General features: G+C 41.7%; 2 protein-coding genes across 4 annotated transcripts; one reads left to right on the plus strand and one right to left on the minus strand.

Annotated features, from left to right (window-relative positions):
* The first annotated feature begins 103 nt into the window (after positions 1-103).
* Positions 104-14356, plus strand: LOC109868928 (pyridoxal phosphate homeostasis protein-like). Of its 2 annotated transcripts, XM_020458698.2 has the most exons (8): positions 104-800; positions 5214-5321; positions 7670-7705; positions 7800-7875; positions 8062-8202; positions 11657-11799; positions 11899-11997; positions 12164-14356. In XM_020458698.2, the coding sequence occupies exons 1-8, from the start codon at positions 711-713 to the stop codon at positions 12317-12319; spliced, it is 849 nt and encodes a 282-aa protein (XP_020314287.1). In that variant the 5' UTR covers positions 104-710; the 3' UTR covers positions 12320-14356. The 2 variants fall into 2 exon arrangements, with proteins under 2 accessions (XP_020314287.1, XP_031659907.1); XM_031804047.1 differs by lacking the exon at positions 5214-5321 and having other exon boundaries at positions 430-800.
* On the minus strand, positions 13087-17075 carry LOC109868929 (transmembrane emp24 domain-containing protein 4). 2 transcript variants are annotated; one of them, XM_020458699.2, is made up of 5 exons: positions 16628-17075; positions 16210-16310; positions 15772-15897; positions 15175-15321; positions 13087-14788 (listed from the first exon to the last, which is right to left on the minus strand). In XM_020458699.2, the coding sequence occupies exons 1-5, from the start codon at positions 16764-16766 to the stop codon at positions 14639-14641; spliced, it is 663 nt and encodes a 220-aa protein (XP_020314288.1). In that variant the 5' UTR covers positions 16767-17075; the 3' UTR covers positions 13087-14638. The 2 variants fall into 2 exon arrangements, with proteins under 2 accessions (XP_020314288.1, XP_020314289.1); XM_020458700.2 differs by lacking the exon at positions 13087-14788 and adding an exon at positions 14814-15044 and having other exon boundaries at positions 16628-16848.
* Positions 17076-18316: the final 1241 nt, after the last annotated feature.

Raw genomic sequence — 18316 nt, forward strand, 5'->3', positions numbered from 1 at the left:
CATACACAGGCGTTTATCAGAAGATACGTTTAAAAAGGCATTGCGCGAACGCTAGTTGACAACTTTCTTCAAATTGCACGCAGAGACATAAAAATGGTACCCACAAATAAGAGCTAATTTACTCGAACCGAGCCCGACATTCTACATTGGGTTAGGACTGGGTAGGGAAAGTATTTTATTTTAGGGTATGGACAGAGCTCTGCTACCACTAAATTAATTACTAACATTTCGATACTGAGCCATTCGCTGCTCTACAGTCATATCTGACTAAGATCATAAGTGTCAGAAGGGCTTCAACCTCGTCAAATATAAAACGAGAGATTTTTACACAGAAAATAGCGTTCCTTGCGTTTTGTCGAAGTTTAGTGACGAAAAGTAGCTAACTGCTCTCATGCCTCGTCATTGAGCAGAGCGGAGCCAGCATTTCTATATGGATACTCAGCCGCCATGAGCAGGGAGCCAGTGACCGGTGCAGCTAATGGATTTACTAACGGAGTCGATTTATTTCTGGTTTCGTGCGACTCTCATAGTTCAAACACCCAGCTAGATAGTGTGCACTAAATTGAATTGATGCGGAATGGTTTATCAAGAGACAACACAAGGCGTCGCCCACTCACCTCCACACAAGCGTTCTATAATATAGAAAGGACTTTTATTTTGACAGGTTGATAACGTTGCTGTTGCTTACGCACGGTCGGTGGATTGAGAGTATGTGGAAAGTAGGAATGTCGGAGGAGGTTGGAAAAGCGTTACAAGCGGTGGTAGACAGGGTAAATCAAGCCGCGGCACGTCGACCCAAGGTAAATCCAGTTTAATATTATCTTGGGAAGAACCGGTGTATATACTTTAGATTTTCATGTCGTGAGAAATGGTCTTATCATTTAAGTGTCGAGGGTCGGTGGACCAGTTATGCAAGGTAAAACACCAACCTTTGAATTGAGAATGCACACCATAACATTCACATTACATTTTGATACGTGCTGATTATTTTACTGCAAACTCTTTAAAGGCGCGCGCTGCATGCAAACAGTTTGCGCGTGGAGGGTTCTAGAGGATCTGCTGCTTTTATCATTTTGATGTAAACGTCAACAATGTTTTGTAAACGTTGCAAAACATTTCTTCGTTCAACTTCCGTTCACTCCTGATCGTAAGGAATGACCGTTTTGATTGGTTCAGTTGAGACCATCCCACCACCATTCGAAAACAGTAGGTATGCTAGAAGTTGATAGACTCCTTCCAAAATTCCAAACACACATACACAGAAATTAGATGGAGCAACTGTCAATTCCAGCCAGGGTTCATTAAATTCATCAGGCAAATTCACTGCTGCACAATGTTTTAGTAATTTTTTTATTTAACCAGGTAGACTTTGTTGAGAACAAGTTCTCATTTACAACTGCGACCTGGCCAAGATAAAGCAGTGCAGCACAAACAACAGAGTTACAACATGGAATAGTCAATTATACAGTATATATACAGTGTGTGCAAATGAGGTAGGATACTGGAGGTGAGGCAATAAATAGGCCATAGTGGCGAAATAATTACAATATAGCAATTAAACACTGGAGTGATAGATGTGCAGAAGATGATTGTTAAAGTAGAGATACGGGGGTGCAAAGGAGCATAAATAAATAGGTATCAGTATGGGGATGAGGTAGTTGGATGGGCTGTTTACACATAGGCTATGTACAGGTGCAGTGATCTGTGAGTTGCTCTGACAGCTGGTGCTTAAAGCTAGTGAGGGAGAGATCCAGCTTCAGTGGTTTTTACAGTTCGCTCCAGTCATTGGCAGCAGAGAGCTGGAAGGAAAGGCGACCGAAGGAGGAATTGGCTTTGGGGGTGACAAGTGAAATATACCTGCTGGAGCTCGTGCTGCTATGGTGACCAGTGAGCTGAGATAAGACGGGGCTTTACTTAGCAAAGACTTAAAGATGACCTGGCGCCAGTGGGTTTGGCGACGAATATGAAGCGAGGGCCAGCCAACGAGAGCGTACAGGTTGCAGTGGTGGGTAGTATATGGGGCTTTGGTGACAAAACGGATGGCACTGTGATAGACTGCATCCAATTTACTGAGTAGGGTGTTGGAGGCTATTTTGTAAATGACATCGCCGAAGTCAAAGATCGGTAGGTTAGTCAGTATTATGAGGGTATGTTTGGCAGCATGAGTGAAGGATGCTTTGTTGCGAAATAGGAAGCTGATTCTAGATTTAATTTTGGATTGGAGATGCTTAATGTGAGTCTGGAAGGAGAGTTTACAGTTTAACCAGACAACTAGGTATTTGTAGTTGTCCACATATTCTAAGTCAGAACCGTCCAGAGTAGTGATCAAATCAAATCAAATTTATTTGTCACATACACATGGTTAGCAGATGTTAATGCGAGTGTAGCGAAATGCTTGTGCTTCTAGTTCCGACAATGCGGTAATAACCAACGAGTAATCTAACTAACAATTCCAAAACTACTACCTTATACACACAAGTGTAAAGGGATAAAGAATATGTACATAAAAATAAATGAATGATTGATGGTACAGAGCGGCATAGGCAAGATGCAGTAGATGGTATCGAGTACAGTATATACATATGAGATGAGTATGTAAACAAAGTGGCATAGTTTAAAGTGGCTAGTGATACATGTATTACATAAAGATGCAGTAGATGATATAGAGTACAGTATATACGTATACATATGAGATGAATAATGTAGGGTATGTAAACATATTAAGTAGCATTGTTTAAAGTGGCTAGTGATATATTTTACATCAATTCCCATTATTAAAGTGGCTGGAGTTGAGTCAGTGTGTTGGCAGCAGCCACTCAATGTTAGTGGTGGCTGTTTAACAGTCTGATGGCCTTGAGATAGAAGCTGTTTTTCAGTCTCTCGGTCCCAGCTTTGATGCACCTGTACTGACCTCGCCTTCTGGATGATAGCGGGGTGAACAGGCAGTGGCTCGGGTGGTTGTTGTCCTTGATGATCTTTATGGCCTTCCTGTGACATCGGGTGGTGTAGGTGTCCTGGAGGGCTGGTAGTTTGCCCCCGGTGATGCGTTGTGCAGACCTCACTACCCTCTGCAGAGCCTTACGGTTGTGGGCGGAGCAGTTGCCGTACCAGGATGGTGATACAGCCCGGCAGGATGCTCTCGATTGTGCATCTGTAGAAGTTTGTGAGTGCTTTTGGTGAGGTTGAAGAGGCGCTGCTGCGCCTTCTTCACGATGCTGTCTGTGTGGGTGGACCAATTCAGTTTGTCTGTGATGTGTACGCCGAGGAACTTAAAACTTACTACCCTCTCCACTACTGTCCCATCGATGTGGATAGGGGGGTGTTCCCTCTGCTGTTTCCTGAAGTCCACAATCATCTCCTTAGTTTTGTTGAAATGATGCTGGTCGGTGTGGGCAGTGATTGGTTGAAGAGCATGCATTTAGTTTTACTTGTGTTTAAGAGCAGTTATAGGCCACAGAAGGAGAGTTGTATGGCATTGAAGCTTGTCTGGAGGTTAGTTAACACAGAGTCCAAAGAAAGGCCAGAAGTATACAGGATGGTGTCATCTGCGTAGAGGTGGATCAGAGAATCACCAGCAGCAAGAGCGACATCAATAATGTATACAGAGAAAAGAGTCAGCCCGAGGATTTGAACCCTGTAGCACCCCCATAGAGACTGCCAGAGGTCCGGACAACAGGCCCTCCGATTCACTGAACTCTGTCTGAGAAGTAGTTGGTGAAACAGGTGAGGCAGTCATTTGAGAAACCAAGGCTGTTGAGTCTGCCGGTGTCAATCACCGCATTCTCAGAGTCGAAAGCCTTGGCCAGGTCGATGACTACAGCTGCACAGTATTGTCTCTTATCGATGGCGGTTATGATATTGTTTAGGACCTTGAGCATGGCTGAGGTGCACCCATGACCAGCTCAGAAACCAGATTTCATAGCGGAGAAGGTACGGTGGGATTCGAAATGGTCGGTGATCTGTTTGTTAACTTGGCTTTCGAAGACCTTAGAAAGGCAGGGTAGGATAGATATAGGACTGTAGCAGTTTCGGTCTAGAGTATCTCCTCCTTTTGAAGAGGGGGATGACTGTGGCAGCTTTCCAATGTTTGGGGATGATACGAAAGAGAGGTTGAACAGGCTAGTAACAGGGGTTGCAACAATTTTGGCGGATCATTTTGGAAAGAGAGGGTCCAGATTGTCTAGCCCGGCTGATTTGTAGGGGTCCAGATTTTGCAGCTCTTTCAGAACATCAGCTATCTGGATTTGGGTGAAGGGGAAATGGGGAGGATTGGGCAAGTTGTTGTGGCGGGTGTAGAGCTGTTGACCGGGGTAGGGGTAGCCAGGTGGAAAGCATGGCCAGCCGTAGAAAAATGCTTATTGAAATTCTCAATTGTCGCAGATTTATCGGTGGTGACAGTGTTTCCTAGCCTCAGTGCAGTGGGCAGCTGGGAGGAGGTGCTCTTATTCTCCAAGGACTTTACAGTGTCCCAGAACTTTTTTGAGTTTGTGCTATAAGATGCGAATTTCTGTTTGAAAAAGATAGGAAAGCAAAGGCTAACTGCCTGTGTATACTGGTTCCTAACTTCCCTGAAAAGTTGCATATCGCGGGGGCTATTCGAAGCTATTGCAGTACGCCACAGGATGTTTTTGTGCTGGTCAAGGGCATCCAGGTCTGGAGTGAACCCATTCTTTGAGTGGGGCATGCTTATTTAAGATGGTGAGGAAAGCACTTTTAAAGAATAACCAGGCATCCTCTACTGATGGATTGAGGTCAATGTCCTTCCAGGATACGCGGGCCAGGTCCATTAGAAAGGCCTGCTCGCTGAAGTGTTTATAAAAAAAATATATACCTGGGACACGACAAGACGAGGACAAAAAGACGTCTGACTGCTACGCCATCTTGGACAAACAATGAAACATAATACAGTGTAGACAGACAAAGACGACCCTTTCAGATTCCTGTCATCTTGATTGTAAGGTAATGCCAGCATGCTAAAATAAGTGCATTTGGACAGCATACCTTGGTTGTGTTTAGGAAGGCACAATGTTTTACACGTTACCAGTACAGCTAACACAATATAGTTTTCTACATGACAGAGGCATTCCTGTTCTGTATTGTCCCCCAATATGTCTTCCTGAATGAGCCTCAGATGTCGGCTGGGTTCATATAACACACAATTTATTTCCAATATATTTTTTTGCTTTTCTTTTTCCTCTGCTCTCCCACCCAAGACGTTGCCCGCGGTGCCGCCCCGCCTGGTAGCTGTAAGTAAGACGAAACCACCTGACATGGTGATCGAGGCGTACCGAAAAGGACATCGCAACTTTGGTGAAAACTATGTGAGTGTTATACTGAGTATTGTACACTGGTCCTCTAGCTCAGTTAGTAGAGCATGGTCCTTTGTAGTTCAGTTAGTAGAACATGGTCCTCTGTAGTTCAGTTAGTAGAACATGGTCCTCTGTAAGTTCAGTTAGTAGAACATGGTCCTCTGTAGTTCAGTTATTAGAACATGGTCCTCTGTAGTTCAGTTAGTAGAACATGGTTCTCTGTAGTTCAGTTAGTAGAACATGGTTCTCTGTAGTTCAGTTAGTAGAACACGGTCCTCTGTAGTTCAGTTAGTAGAACATGGTTCTCTGTAGTTCAGTTAGTAGAGCATGGTCCTCTGTAGTTAGTAGAGCATGGTCCTCTGTAGTTAGTAGAACATTGTCCTCTGTAGTTAGTAGAACATTGTCCTCTGTAGTTAGTAGAACACGGTCCTCTGTAGTTAGTAGAACATGGTTCTCTGTAGTTCAGTTAGTAGAACATGGTTCTCTGTAGTTCAGTTAGTAGAACATGGTCCTCTGTAGTTCAAATCAAATGTATTTATATAGCCCTTCGTACATCAGCTGATATCTCAAAGTGCTGTACAGAAACCCAGCTTAAAACCCCAAACGGCAAGCAATGCAGGTGTAGAAGCACGGTGGCTAGGAAAAACTCCCTAGAAAGGCCAAAACCTAGGAAGAAACCTAGAGAGGAACCAGGCTTTGTGGGGTGGCCAGTCCTCTTCTGGCTGTGCCAGGTGGAGATTATAACAGAACATGGCCAACATTTTCAAATGTTCATAAATGACCAGCATGGTCAAATAATAATAATCACAGGCAGAACAGTTGAAACTGGAGCAGCAGCACGGTCAGGTGGACTGGGGACAGCAAGGAGTCATCATGCCCGGTAGTCCTGAGGCATGGTCCTAGGGCTCAGGTCCTCCGAGAGAGAGAGAGAAAGAAAGAGAGAATTAGAGAGAGCATACTTAAATTCACACAGGACACCGGATAGGACAGGAGAAGTACTCCAGATATAACAAACTGACCCTAACCCCCCAACACATAAACTCCTGCAGCATAAATACTGGAGGCTGAGACAGGAGGGGTCAGGAGACACTGTGGCCCCAACCGATGACACCCCAGACAGGGCCAAACAGGAAGGATATAGTTCAGTTAGTAGAACATGGTCCTCTCTAGCTCAGTTTGTAGAACACGGTCCTCTGTAGCTCAGTTAGTAGAACATGGTCCTCTGTAGCTCAGTTAGTAGAACATGGTCCTCTGTAGCTCAGTTTGTAGAACATGGTCCTCTGTAGCTCAGTTAGTAGAACATGGTCCTCTGTAGCTCAGTTAGTAGAACATGGTCCTCTGTAGCTCAGTTAGTAGAACATGGTCCTCTGTAGCTCAGTTAGTAGAACATGGTCCTCTGTAGTTCAGTTAGTAGAACATGGTCCTCTGTAGTTCAGTTACAGAGCCATACAGCTATGGATGCTTTCATCCGTCGACACCACACTTCTGCAACACTTCCCGAGTTACGCTTACACACAGGTGGTCGGTAGATGCTTCATAGCTAATTAGCACAGGTGGTTGCCTCTTGTCTTCCTTTTTCCATAAACAAACACTGTCACATGGATATGTGGCTGTGTGGGAACATTAACCCTATCAAGGTGTGTATCAATGTAACCTTTTTTTGTTTTTAGAAAATGATTTATTGTTGATGTGAACGATAAAATCCGTATGCTTCCAAAACCGTACCGCAAGCGACCCGTGTTCATTTTCAGATTGAGTGTCGGGGCTCCGAAACAAAAATCCCCCCTACAGAAGACTTCTTTGTCCAATGAGAGTTGTGTGATGTAATGGAACTGAGAGTTGGGATCAAAGTCCTCTGTAGCTCAGTCGGTTGAGAATGTCGCTTTGTAATGCCAGGATGGTGGTTTTGATTCCCGGGACCACCCGTACGTATAATCAATGCACGCATGATTGTGAATCGCTTTGGATAATAAAAATCTGATAAATGGCATACGTTATTTACAGTGGGGAGAACAAGCATTTGATACACTGCCGATTTTGCAGGTTTTCCTACTTACAAAACATGTAGAGGTCTGTAATTTTTTTATCGTAGGTACACTTCAACTGTGAGAGACGGAATCTAGGTTCCGTCTCTCACAGTTGAAGTGATAAATATAGCTTGCCTATCATAAAAATGACAGACCTCTACATGCTTTGTAAGTAAGAAACACTGCCCGATTTTTCAGGTTATCAAATACTTGTTCTCCCCACTGTGCATGATGGGAACATGTTGTACTGTTCCACATAAAACCTTTATTAGTAGTGTGAAGACATTTGCAGCTTGACTTTTTATTTTTGTTCCTTTTACCTCTCACTTTTAGGTGAATGAACTTGTGGATAAAGCTTCAAATCCTCAGGTGTGTTGAAAGGTTTAAGTCACATTATTCTTTAACATATGGATTGTGTCTATCCAGCAACCGATAAAAAAAGTATATTTCTTTCCTAACCTAGATTTTAGAATCATGCCCAGATATCGAGTGGCATTTTATTGGCCATTTACAGAAGAATAATGTCAACAAACTTTTGGGTAAGTAATATGTCACATCTTGTGCAACATTCTATGCCTCCATATCTCTAAAGCTTTTAACATCAACTTGCATGTCTTCCTATACCCAGCGGTCCTTGTCAAAAAGAAAGCTTTTTTTGAACACCATTCTGTAGAAGCCTTTAGTAACACTGGCATATCTTCACTCTGCCCACACACTTCCCACAGGTGTACCAAACCTGTTCATGGTGGAGACAGTGGACTCTGTCAAGTTGGCCGACAAGGTAAACAGCTCCTGGCTGCGTTTGAGAACAGCTAGTACGCAGACGTTAAAGATCATGGTTCAGATCAACACCAGTGGGGAGGAAAGTAAGTGTTCACACCAGGGGTTGGAACCCCAACATTTTTCCCCCAATCGTTTTGTTCTGAACAGAACCATCATTTTTTTGTTGTTGTTACGTTACACTGTTCCGACCAGAAAAATAAAGTTCTGAACTGGTTCGAACCGCCAAAAAAGTACCACTTTATATCTTTCCTTTCTGTTCCTTTTTAAACCTCTGAAATATACATTTATTTTTACATTAAGCTCGTTATTAAATTACCAATCAGTGCGGATAGAGCAGCTTTCTGTGGAATGGATAAGCGATTTAATCTGCATAGGAAATCCGTTATGAACAAATTTTGCAGTGAAATCATGATTTAATCCTATTGAAAGACAAACACACACTATGCTGCCAGTCACATTGTAGGGCACGAGATGCATCAGGAATGTTGAGGATGGAGGAAGCTTGCCTTGAAGTGCTGGGCATCTTGTTATGACATGCTTTATTGGAATTAGGCCCGCAGAATTATAGCTACGGAGCAGCGGCTTCTATGACGGAACTTTGAATGACTTTGATCTGCTGAGTTGATTTAACGTTGGACCAGAGCTAGCTAGCTAACAAGCTTGTGTGTGCAGAACGACACCAGAATTTAGAATAAAACATGTACCTTTTTTGTAGTTAAAAAATCCAATGTGAAACATGGTAACTATATAGTATCAAATAGCATTGAAAAAGTCAATTCATTCTTCTCTAATTAAACATCTCTCCTTAATTTCTGAATGACACTTTGTCAGTAGGCTACAGTAGCCTATGCTTACATGGGGAGGGGCAGGTAGCATATACACCGACCGGCTGGCAAAGATTTCCAACTGGCAGGCAGATGCTGGAATAAGTCTCTGTGTGACAGAGTGAGGGCTTTGCATACAGTGCCTTGCGAAAGTATTCGGCCCCCTTGAACTTTGCGACCTTTTGCCACATTTCAGGCTTCAAACATAAAGATATAAAACTGTATTTTTTTGTGAAGAATCAACAACAAGTGGGACACAATCATGAAGTGGTTCAGCCCCCTTAAGTTAATACTTTGTAGCGCCACCTTTTGCTGCGATAAAGCTGTAAGTCGCTTGGGGTATGTCTCTATCAGTTTTGCACATCGAGAGACTGACATTTTTTTCCCATTCCTCCTTGTAAAACAGCTCGAGCTCAGTGAGGTTGGATGGAGAGCATTTGTGAACAGCAGTTTTCAGTTCTTTCCACAGATTCTCGATTGGATTCAGGTCTGGACTTTGACTTGGCCATTCTAACACCTGGATATGTTTATTTTTAAACCATTCCATTGTAGATTTTGCTTTATGTTTTGGATCATTGTCTTGTTGGAAGACAAATCTCCGTCCCAGTCTCAGGTCTTTTGCAGACTCCATCAGGTTTTCTTCCAGAATGGTCCTGTATTTGGCTCCATCCATCTTCCCATCAATTTTAACCATCTTCCCTGTCCCTGCTGAAGACAAGCAGGCCCAAACCATGATGCTGCCACCACCATGTTTGACAGTGGGGATGGTGTATTCAGGGTGATGAGCTGTGTTGCTTTTAGGCCAAACATAACGTTTTGCATTGTTGCCAAAAAGTTCAATTTTGGTTTCATCTGACCAGAGCACCTTCTTCCACATGTTTGGTGTGTCTCCCAAGTGGCTTGTGGCAAACTTTAAACAACACTTTTTATGGATATCTTTAAGAAATGGCTTTCTTCTTGCCACGCTTCCATAAAGGCCAGATTTGTGCAATATACGACTGATTGTTGTCCTATGGACAGAGTCTCCCACCTCAGCTGTAGATCTCTGCAGTTCATCCAGAGTGATCATGGGCCTCTTGGCTGCATCTCTGATCAGTCTTCTCCTTGTATGAGCTGAAAGTTTAGAGGGACGGCCAGGTCTTGGTAGATTTGCAGTGGTCTGATACTCCTTCCATTTCAATATTATCGCTTGCACAGTGCTCCTTGGGATGTTTAAAGCTTGGGAAATCTTTTTGTATCCAAATTTACTTTACTTCTTCACAACAGTATCTCGGACCTGTCTGGTGTGTTCCTTGTTCTTCATGATGCTCTCTGCACTTTTAACGGACCTCTGAGACTATCACAGTGCAGGTGCATTTATACGGAGACTTGATTACACACAGGTGGATTGTATTTATCATCATTAGTCATTTAGGTCAACATTGGATCATTCAGAGATCCTCACTGAACTTCTGGAGAGAGTTTGCTGCACTGAAAGTAAAGGGGCTGAATAATTTTGCACGCCCAATTTTTCAGTTTTTGATTTGTTAAAAAAGTTTCAAATATCCAATAAATGTCGTTCCACTTCATGATTGTGTCCCACTTGTTGTTGATTCTTCACAAAAAAAATACAGTTTTATATCTTTATGTTTGAAGCCTGAAATGTGGCAAAAGGTCGCAAAGTTCAAGGGGGCCGAATACTTTCGCAAGGCACTGTAGGCGCTTTGTTGCGTTTTTTTTTGTGGGACTGGAATAAAATGCTTGGAACGTGAAATAACGTTACTAACCGGTTCCCATGCTTTTAAAATTACGGTTCTGTTCCGTAACAGCATAGATCACTTTCGTTTTCGGATCGGGTTCTGTTCCTCAAATCATTTAGTTGTTTTCTGGTTTTTGGTTCTGTTTCATGAACCGGTTTCAACCCTTGGTTCACACACACGCAGGTTGGCATTTATTGAGGTGACTCATGTACTGGAGGAAGCACTGCAGAGGTCACTAGCTGGCACATCCGCAATGTCATAAAATCTGCTTTTTAAATTTAATCCTAACCGTGACCATAAAATAAGACCAAAAGGCAAATTTTTGTTTTCAATATTTTATCCAACATATATATCTAGACAATTTTGACTTTGCAGCTGGCCCATGTAGTAGAATTCACTCAGTTCTGTCTCAAGGGCAACAATCATGAAGTCAACCTGCTTCACAGACAGATACACAAACTACTGTTCCACACGGTGTACAAAACATTAAGAACACCATCCGAATATTGAGTCCCCCGCCCCCATTATGCCCTCAGAAGAGCCTCAATCCGTCGGGGCACGGACTCTAGAAGGTGTCGAACGCGTTCCACAGGGATGCTGGCCCATGTTGACTCCAATGCTTCCCACAGTTGTTAAGTTGGCTGGATGTCCTTTGGGTGGTGGACCATTCTTGATACACACAGTTCTTGACACAAACTGGTGCGTCTGTACCTACTACCATAACCAAAGGCAGTTAAACCTTTTATTCTTGCCCATTCACCCTCTGAATGGAACACAGAGACAATCCATGTCTCAAGGCTTAAAAATCCTTCTTTAACCCGTCTCCTCCCCTTCATCTACACTGATTTGAAGTGGATTTAACAATTGACATCAATAAGGGATCATAGCTTTCACCTGGATTGGCCTTGGTCAGTCAAAGTCATGGAAATAGCAGGTGTTCTTAATGTTTTGTACACTGTGTACATTACCTCTAGGTAAACATGGACTGCCTCCTGGTGAGACCGTGACCACAGTGAAACACATTTTATCCAAATGCGCTGCCCTACACTTCTCCGGACTCATGACCATCGGTCGCTATGGTTACGACCTAGCTGATGGCCCTAACCCGGATTTTCAGGTATTTGACTGTTATGATTACCCTAATGTTTTATGTTAAGGCTTTTGGTAAACATCTATAGGTGTGTGTGTGTTAAGTCTGCTGCGCATCACCAACCAGGCTTTGCTGAGTCGGCGACAGGAAGTGTGTGCCAGTCTACAGCTACCGCTTGAAGATGTGGAGCTTAGTATGGGCATGTCAACTGACTTCGAACACGCGGTAAATTCCACTGTTCCAGCCTTCTTAATGGCTAATAGAATATGTTCTTAACATATTGAATGATCAAATATTGATTAGGCTACCCATTTGCAACTCGAATGCTCATGCTGTTTGTATAAGTTATACCCTTCTGAGGTATATCTCCTCTTCCATTTCCTCCTTTTAGATTGAGGTGGGTTCAACCAACGTGCGAGTGGGTAGTACTATTTTTGGTAATAGGGATTATCCCAACACTCCCACTCCCAGTCCAGAGAGAAAGTCAAAGGTTCCTACAGAAGAGGCAGCTAAGAAGATGGAGCGTCTCACTGTGACAGAACAGTGATGTTTCTCCTTCCTACACTCACAACAGGCTGAAAAAGATTTAGTATTTTATGAGATTTTCTGGGGGGGAAAAAACAACAGCAGGTTTCCACAGTATGTCTTTATGATGTCTTTGGTTGATGTTGTAGTTTTCTACAGAGCCCATTCATTTATTTGAGCATTTTGGGATGACGTTCGATCTTTTAAGTTGACATTAGACATAGATTCTCATTAATCAATTGATGGTATAGGATATAAGAAGTTCCCTACCTCACATCTTGATCTTGTGCCAACCCTAGATTCAATAGATACCGTTTCACATGATAACGGAAATCGAGATAATTTGGAGAGTCAAGCAGAGGTCGACTCTCTCGACTCCCCCTTATCATGACGTATGGTATGAGTCAATTAAATTGTTTTGTATGGTGTCAGATATTTGACGTTTTTATAATTGATAAACCAAATTAGAAAACGGCAGGTAAAAAATGATTCATACCATATGTTTACATTGCCACATAATTTCATTTTGTGTGATGTCAGTGATTCTGAATTATTTGTTGGTGCAGTAAAAAGATTTAAGAATGAACCTATGCAAAGAGGAAATAGTTTTAGTTTGTTCTGTTATGAGATTTTCTATCCTATAGTTATTATGGAACAATAATGCTGTAGTTACCATCAATGTAAAACTAAATCCATAACTAAGGGTGATAAAGAACACATTCAATGAATTGTGTTGCAAAACATTCACTTAATTCAAAAGATACAGGGTTAAATTGATACTGAGGAAGGTGACCAGCAATAAAATATTTATTGAAAATAACTGTTAGAAAAAAATCCTGTTCAGGGAATGTTACATAAACAGACCACAGATGGGAATCAAAAACGGTTTCCATTTTTATTGAGTACATTGAAATGACAGCCAACCAAACGTTTTAAAAAACCTTAATAATGACAAATGAAAACCTTGTGACTTTATTCCTTGTCATAACACTACAGTAGTTGTATTCGTATCTTACTGATATCTAGCTTGTAACCTAAACCCTTGTTCAGTTTTGAATAACTCAAGGGTATTTTATCATGGGCATTCATTTCACAACATTCAAATTGAATCTGCACCTAATTTAATTAGTTGGTCTTTTTCTTTTCAACGGGGCTGTTTGGACCTCTAGAAATATAAATAATGTCATATTTTCTGGAATGATACTGCTCTTCAACAGAAGGTAAGGTTGTGGATGCCATTCTACTTGTGAACGGGTGTTTGGGCGTGAACAGGTTAGTCATTAAGATATCCCTATTATTAGCTATGTTACAATCATTTTAGTAGACTAAAACACAATATAGTCCAAATAAATACAAGAGTTTTAAACCAAAAGTATACAGTTTTCAGAAAGACCAAGATCTACAAAATACTAGTAATGTGGATCTGACTGCTTAGTTCAAAGTGACACACATTAAATGTTTACTTCTGCCACTTCTTATATGTACAATCCAACAAAGTTTTATACAACTACACAGCAGTAGACCTAATACAACAACATGGACACAGGTGCTGCTTACTCCTTAACACAATAATTAAAATCACTGAATAATAATGGACAATACAAAACGCACTTGGATGGCATCAATTCATTTGCTTCCCAGGTTTAAAAGGGGCAATCTGCAGTTGTTACAAATTAATATGTACCCATTTTGATTCTTGAATAACTTACAAATGCCTCATGAGCTTAGTTCAACTGTTGTACCTCATCAGAACCTAAAATAAAAGCTTGTTTTACTTCATTGTTTATAAACAAAGTAAATGTGAACTATTTTGATCTCAAAGTTGGTCAGTCCTTGAATTTATAGCTTTGACTAAAAATGTGAGTGTGGTTAAATTTCTCCAGCCCTATCCTTCAGCTGCAGATTGCCCATTTAAAGGGCAACTCCACCACTTCTCAACCTCATTTATCTCCAGCATAATACCATTGTTGACATATGTGAAATGGCACATTTGTTTATTTAAAACAATTAAGTGAAGTTCTACCTGATGACATCAAAAGTTTACATTTTAAAAACTGATTTTCAAACCTTTGTGGTGACATGGGGAGGAAAAAAATAACTGCAGGTTTGGAAAATCACTTTTTACTTTTAACCCACAGAGAAACTTTTTTTTTATTTTTTAGGACCTTATCAATTTAACCACAAATGAGCTGGTTTCACATATGTACACTTGAGGTTGAAAGTGGCAGAATTGCCCTTTTTAAGCATCTACTAAATCACATCAACACCTTGTCTCTCTGCCAGTCAGCTCTGTATGGGTGTGATGCCGGTCTTAAACTCAATCAGTGATGGCCTGAGAGCATTACACCAACTTCTTGGCCTCAAAGAAGCTCTTGAGGTGCTTCATCTGCCAGATGCCAGTGACGATGAGAATAAGCGTCTGAGCTATCGACCACCAAAGCACACGCTGGTTGGTGCTCTCACTTGTCATGCGGAACCGCTCCTCACGATACTGTTAAATGAGATGCAGACAGTCACGAGAACATTGAAAAGACAAGGGGAAGTCCTCACGATACTGTTAAACGAGATGCAGACAGTCACGAGAACATTGAAAAGACAAGGGGAAGTCCTCACGATACTGTTAAACGAGATGCACAGACAGTCACGAGAACATTGAAAAGACAAGGGGAAGTCCTCACGATACTGTTAAACGAGATACACAGACAGTCACGAGAACATTGAAAAGACAAGAGGAAGTCCTCACGATACTGTGAAGAGACACAGAAATTCCGCAACATGGATTTGTATGGCATGTTCAAATACATTTCAAGATTTTATTATCACATATGTTGTAGCTTAGTCTACATTTTTTAGTTGAATAACTATCTTTCAACTCACCCGTTGATAGTTTTGCTCTTTCTGGATTTGTTCTACTTGGTCCAGTAATTGTCGAGCTCTCAATTGCAGCTCTGTGAGCTTGTCTTTTGCTGCGATTTCAGGGTAGTTGTTGGTATGCTCACCAACCTGAATATCCAGGTGGACTCTCTGTAAGATAGAACACAAGGTTATAATGACAGACTTGTGTATGTGTGTCGTTCAGAGGATGAATGGGCAAGGAAAAAAAGGTGTAAGTGCCTTCGAACAGGGTGTGGTATTCGGTACCAGGCGCACCGGTTTGAGCGTGTCAAGAACGGCAACGCTGCTGGGTTTTTCACGCTCAACAGTTTCCTCGTGTGTATCAAGAATGGTCCAGCACCTAAACGACATCCTGCCAACTTGACACAACTATGGGAAGCATTGGAGTCAACGTGGGCCAGCATCCCTGTGGAACGCTTTCAACACCTTGTAGAGTCCATGCCCCCAACTAATTGAGGCTGGTATTCTTAATGTTTTGTATACTCTGTGTTTTTACTGCTTTGTGGCAGGTTATTTTGTTGTGAGCAGAACATTTTTCTGAACAACCCATTCTGTATGAGCAACACATCCCACTCATACCAGTTTGCCACCAGCAAACAGGGCCATCTTGGTGGAGTTGGAGTGCAGGCAGATTTGATGCTCGCCTGGGGTATGGGATGTGAAGGTGAACCGTCCATCTGACCCATACTGACGAGACAGGATGATCTAGAATAACAAGGGTTTGGAGAGAAATAGAGACATGCCGATGAAATATACGTGGAGGCATTGTGTGCATGATGTAATATTTTGATATTTGTCTTGTGTATATGTATTGTGTGATGCAAAATGAATTGCCTCATTGAGGTCATTCAAGTTCTCTGAATATACAAACTGTAGTGACTGTACACATTTGAGAGTGTGGTAACTTTATTTCTAATCTCTCATGAATTGACAACGTAAATTACGCAAAATTGTTGTTCTGGGTTAACCTGAGATTACATTACATCTAATGTATTTTCTCAATGATGAACAACTGACCTTAGTATCTGGATCCTTGATCTCCACATGCATTCCAAGGCCAGGTGTGGCTGGGAGGAACGATCCGGTCTGCTTGTCCCACAGTTGGGTCCTGTATTTCCCTAATAATAGAGAGATGACATTTGACAAATAAAATCATCTTCTGAAAGCTATCCTCAATAGATGGCCTACTCCATCTCAAATAACAATACACGGCACTGGCTCACCACATATGAAATCTTCTCATATTTTGTAGCTAGCTCGAAAACTCTTTATTTATTATGTGATAGATATGAGCTTCTGGCTCATAGATATTTTTCCTCCATCCGGAAATGAAAGACATGCATATGCACTAACTGACTGAGTAAAAATAGCCTATGAGCCAGAAGCAGCTAGATACCTAGCTAGCTAACGCTAAAACCATAGCTAGCTAACTTACCAATAACCATAGTTTCATCTGGAATTTCCTCTATAAAGCATTTTTTCTCCGTCTCCCCAATGTGAAAATAGAGAGCGTAACTTGGAGAGAGCCAAGCAAATAATATGATAATTCCGGCGCCGGGTACAGTGAGCATCATGTCAAAACAGCTTTGTTGTCACCATCAGCAGAGTCAGCGCAGTAGATGCTAGTGATGAGTCGTTCGCGAACAAACGACTCTTTTTTTTTTTTACGGATCTCTTTGGTGAAATTGGGAAACGAACCGCATCGGTGAAAGAGCCGTTCATTTGGTTCCCTGATTTGCATACTGCTACTACTGCTTTTTGAGCTCAAATCAAACGTTTTTCTGTAGATAATAAAAATAATGATCCAAACTGCAGAAACAATAAATAGTGGGGAGAGGGCGTCAATCTGATCCGTTTGGGAGACAAACGAGCCTGCTCTTTTACGTGAACGGAGCCGATTGAGCCGGCTCACTAAAAAGAGTCCGAATGCCCATCACAAGTAGACGCAATTAGCTGCTGCTGTACTTTTATTTTGAAACCCCGTCGAAAGTGTTTTTATAATTTTTTACAGGATCACACACTACCCAGAATGCACTTCGTCGGCACATCTTGGTGGCGTTATGATGTGGGGATATCTCGGCATCTACAATTGCATTTTGCTGTGGGACCTTATAAAACGGTGTTTGGATTTTGTAAAGACAATTTGTCTGTGGCATTTAGCTACTTTTTTTCTGATTCAAAGATATGGCTTAGTACAAAGATGCAGAAAGCGAGGCTGGAAGAGCCATGCAGCTGATTTTTTTTAAAGCGTGAAAGAGAACAACTTTCACAGCTAAAGGAGAAAATTGCTCATGTCAGTCAACTTGTTCACGTTAGTTAGCTAAGTTAAGTTATTATTCTTGCATATTCAATGCTTTGCAGTTACTGAAAGCCTTCAACATGACCTATTTCCACCCCTCTTAATTATCTGAATGTCTCCTGCAGGACAACATGGTCAAGTCCAACATCAATAAAAGGTAAAAGCTCAATTATGATGCGGTGGAAGCAGAGCTCAAATCCAGCACTGTTGGTAAGTAATTGTGACTAGAAGTTAAGAAAAATAATGGTATTCTTGTATGTCAGGCACATCTTTATTACTAGAATGAATGTTTCAATACGTGATTGTGAAGAGCGCAATCTTACTGCAATCGTGTGTTACCTTGTCAGGTCCGGTGACACTCAATGATATGAAGGCCAGGCAGGGGGCTCTTGTGAAAGAAAGAGAAAAGCAACTGGCCAAGAAAGAGCAAACAAAGGAGTTGATGCTGTGAGTTACTGTATTCCCTGAGTTACCTAATTCACTCCCACTTTTGTCTGTTATGATCTCTCAGTGACTCATGATTATGTACGAAGTCTTCTGTCGAAAGCTGTTGTCAGTATCTCGTCTCTGCTCTCCTGTCTACTACCAGGAAGCTGGAGAAGAAGAGAAAGGATGCCAGTTTCTTTTAATCCTGAAGAAGAGGAGGAAGAGGACTCTGAGTGGTGTTAATAATAAATCAGGTGCTTATATCCACAATACTTATGTATATTATTATTGTCTAAGAACAATCAATTAATACGGACTTTTATCTTATAAAGATTTCCCTGCCAAGAAAAAGTAGTTGGGGAAGAACCCAGATGTGGACACCAGTTTCCTGCCAGAACG

This window comes from Oncorhynchus kisutch, linkage group LG24 (genome assembly GCF_002021735.2).
Source record: "Oncorhynchus kisutch isolate 150728-3 linkage group LG24, Okis_V2, whole genome shotgun sequence".
Lineage (NCBI taxonomy): Eukaryota > Metazoa > Chordata > Actinopteri > Salmoniformes > Salmonidae > Oncorhynchus > Oncorhynchus kisutch.

What these genes read in the sequence shown, in the direction of transcription:
- LOC109868928 (XM_020458698.2), top strand. Translation starts at nt 711, where the DNA reads ATGTGGAAAGTAGGAATGTCGGAGGAGGTTGGAAAAGCGTTACAAGCG. An exon ending in TAATGTCAACAAACTTTTGG is followed by an intron (nt 7,876 to 8,061) that starts GTAAGTAATATG and finishes CACTTCCCACAG; the next exon opens with GTGTACCAAACCTGTTCATG. An exon ending in CAACACCAGTGGGGAGGAAA is followed by an intron (nt 8,203 to 11,656) that starts GTAAGTGTTCAC and finishes CATTACCTCTAG; the next exon opens with GTAAACATGGACTGCCTCCT.
- LOC109868929 (XM_020458699.2), bottom strand. Translation starts at nt 16,766, where the DNA reads ATGATGCTCACTGTACCCGGCGCCGGAATTATCATATTATTTGCTTGG. An exon ending in TCAAGGATCCAGATACTAAG is followed by an intron (nt 15,898 to 16,209) that starts GTCAGTTGTTCA and finishes TTGTTATTCTAG; the next exon opens with ATCATCCTGTCTCGTCAGTA. An exon ending in AAGAGCAAAACTATCAACGG is followed by an intron (nt 14,789 to 15,174) that starts GTGAGTTGAAAG and finishes CTCATTTAACAG; the next exon opens with TATCGTGAGGAGCGGTTCCG.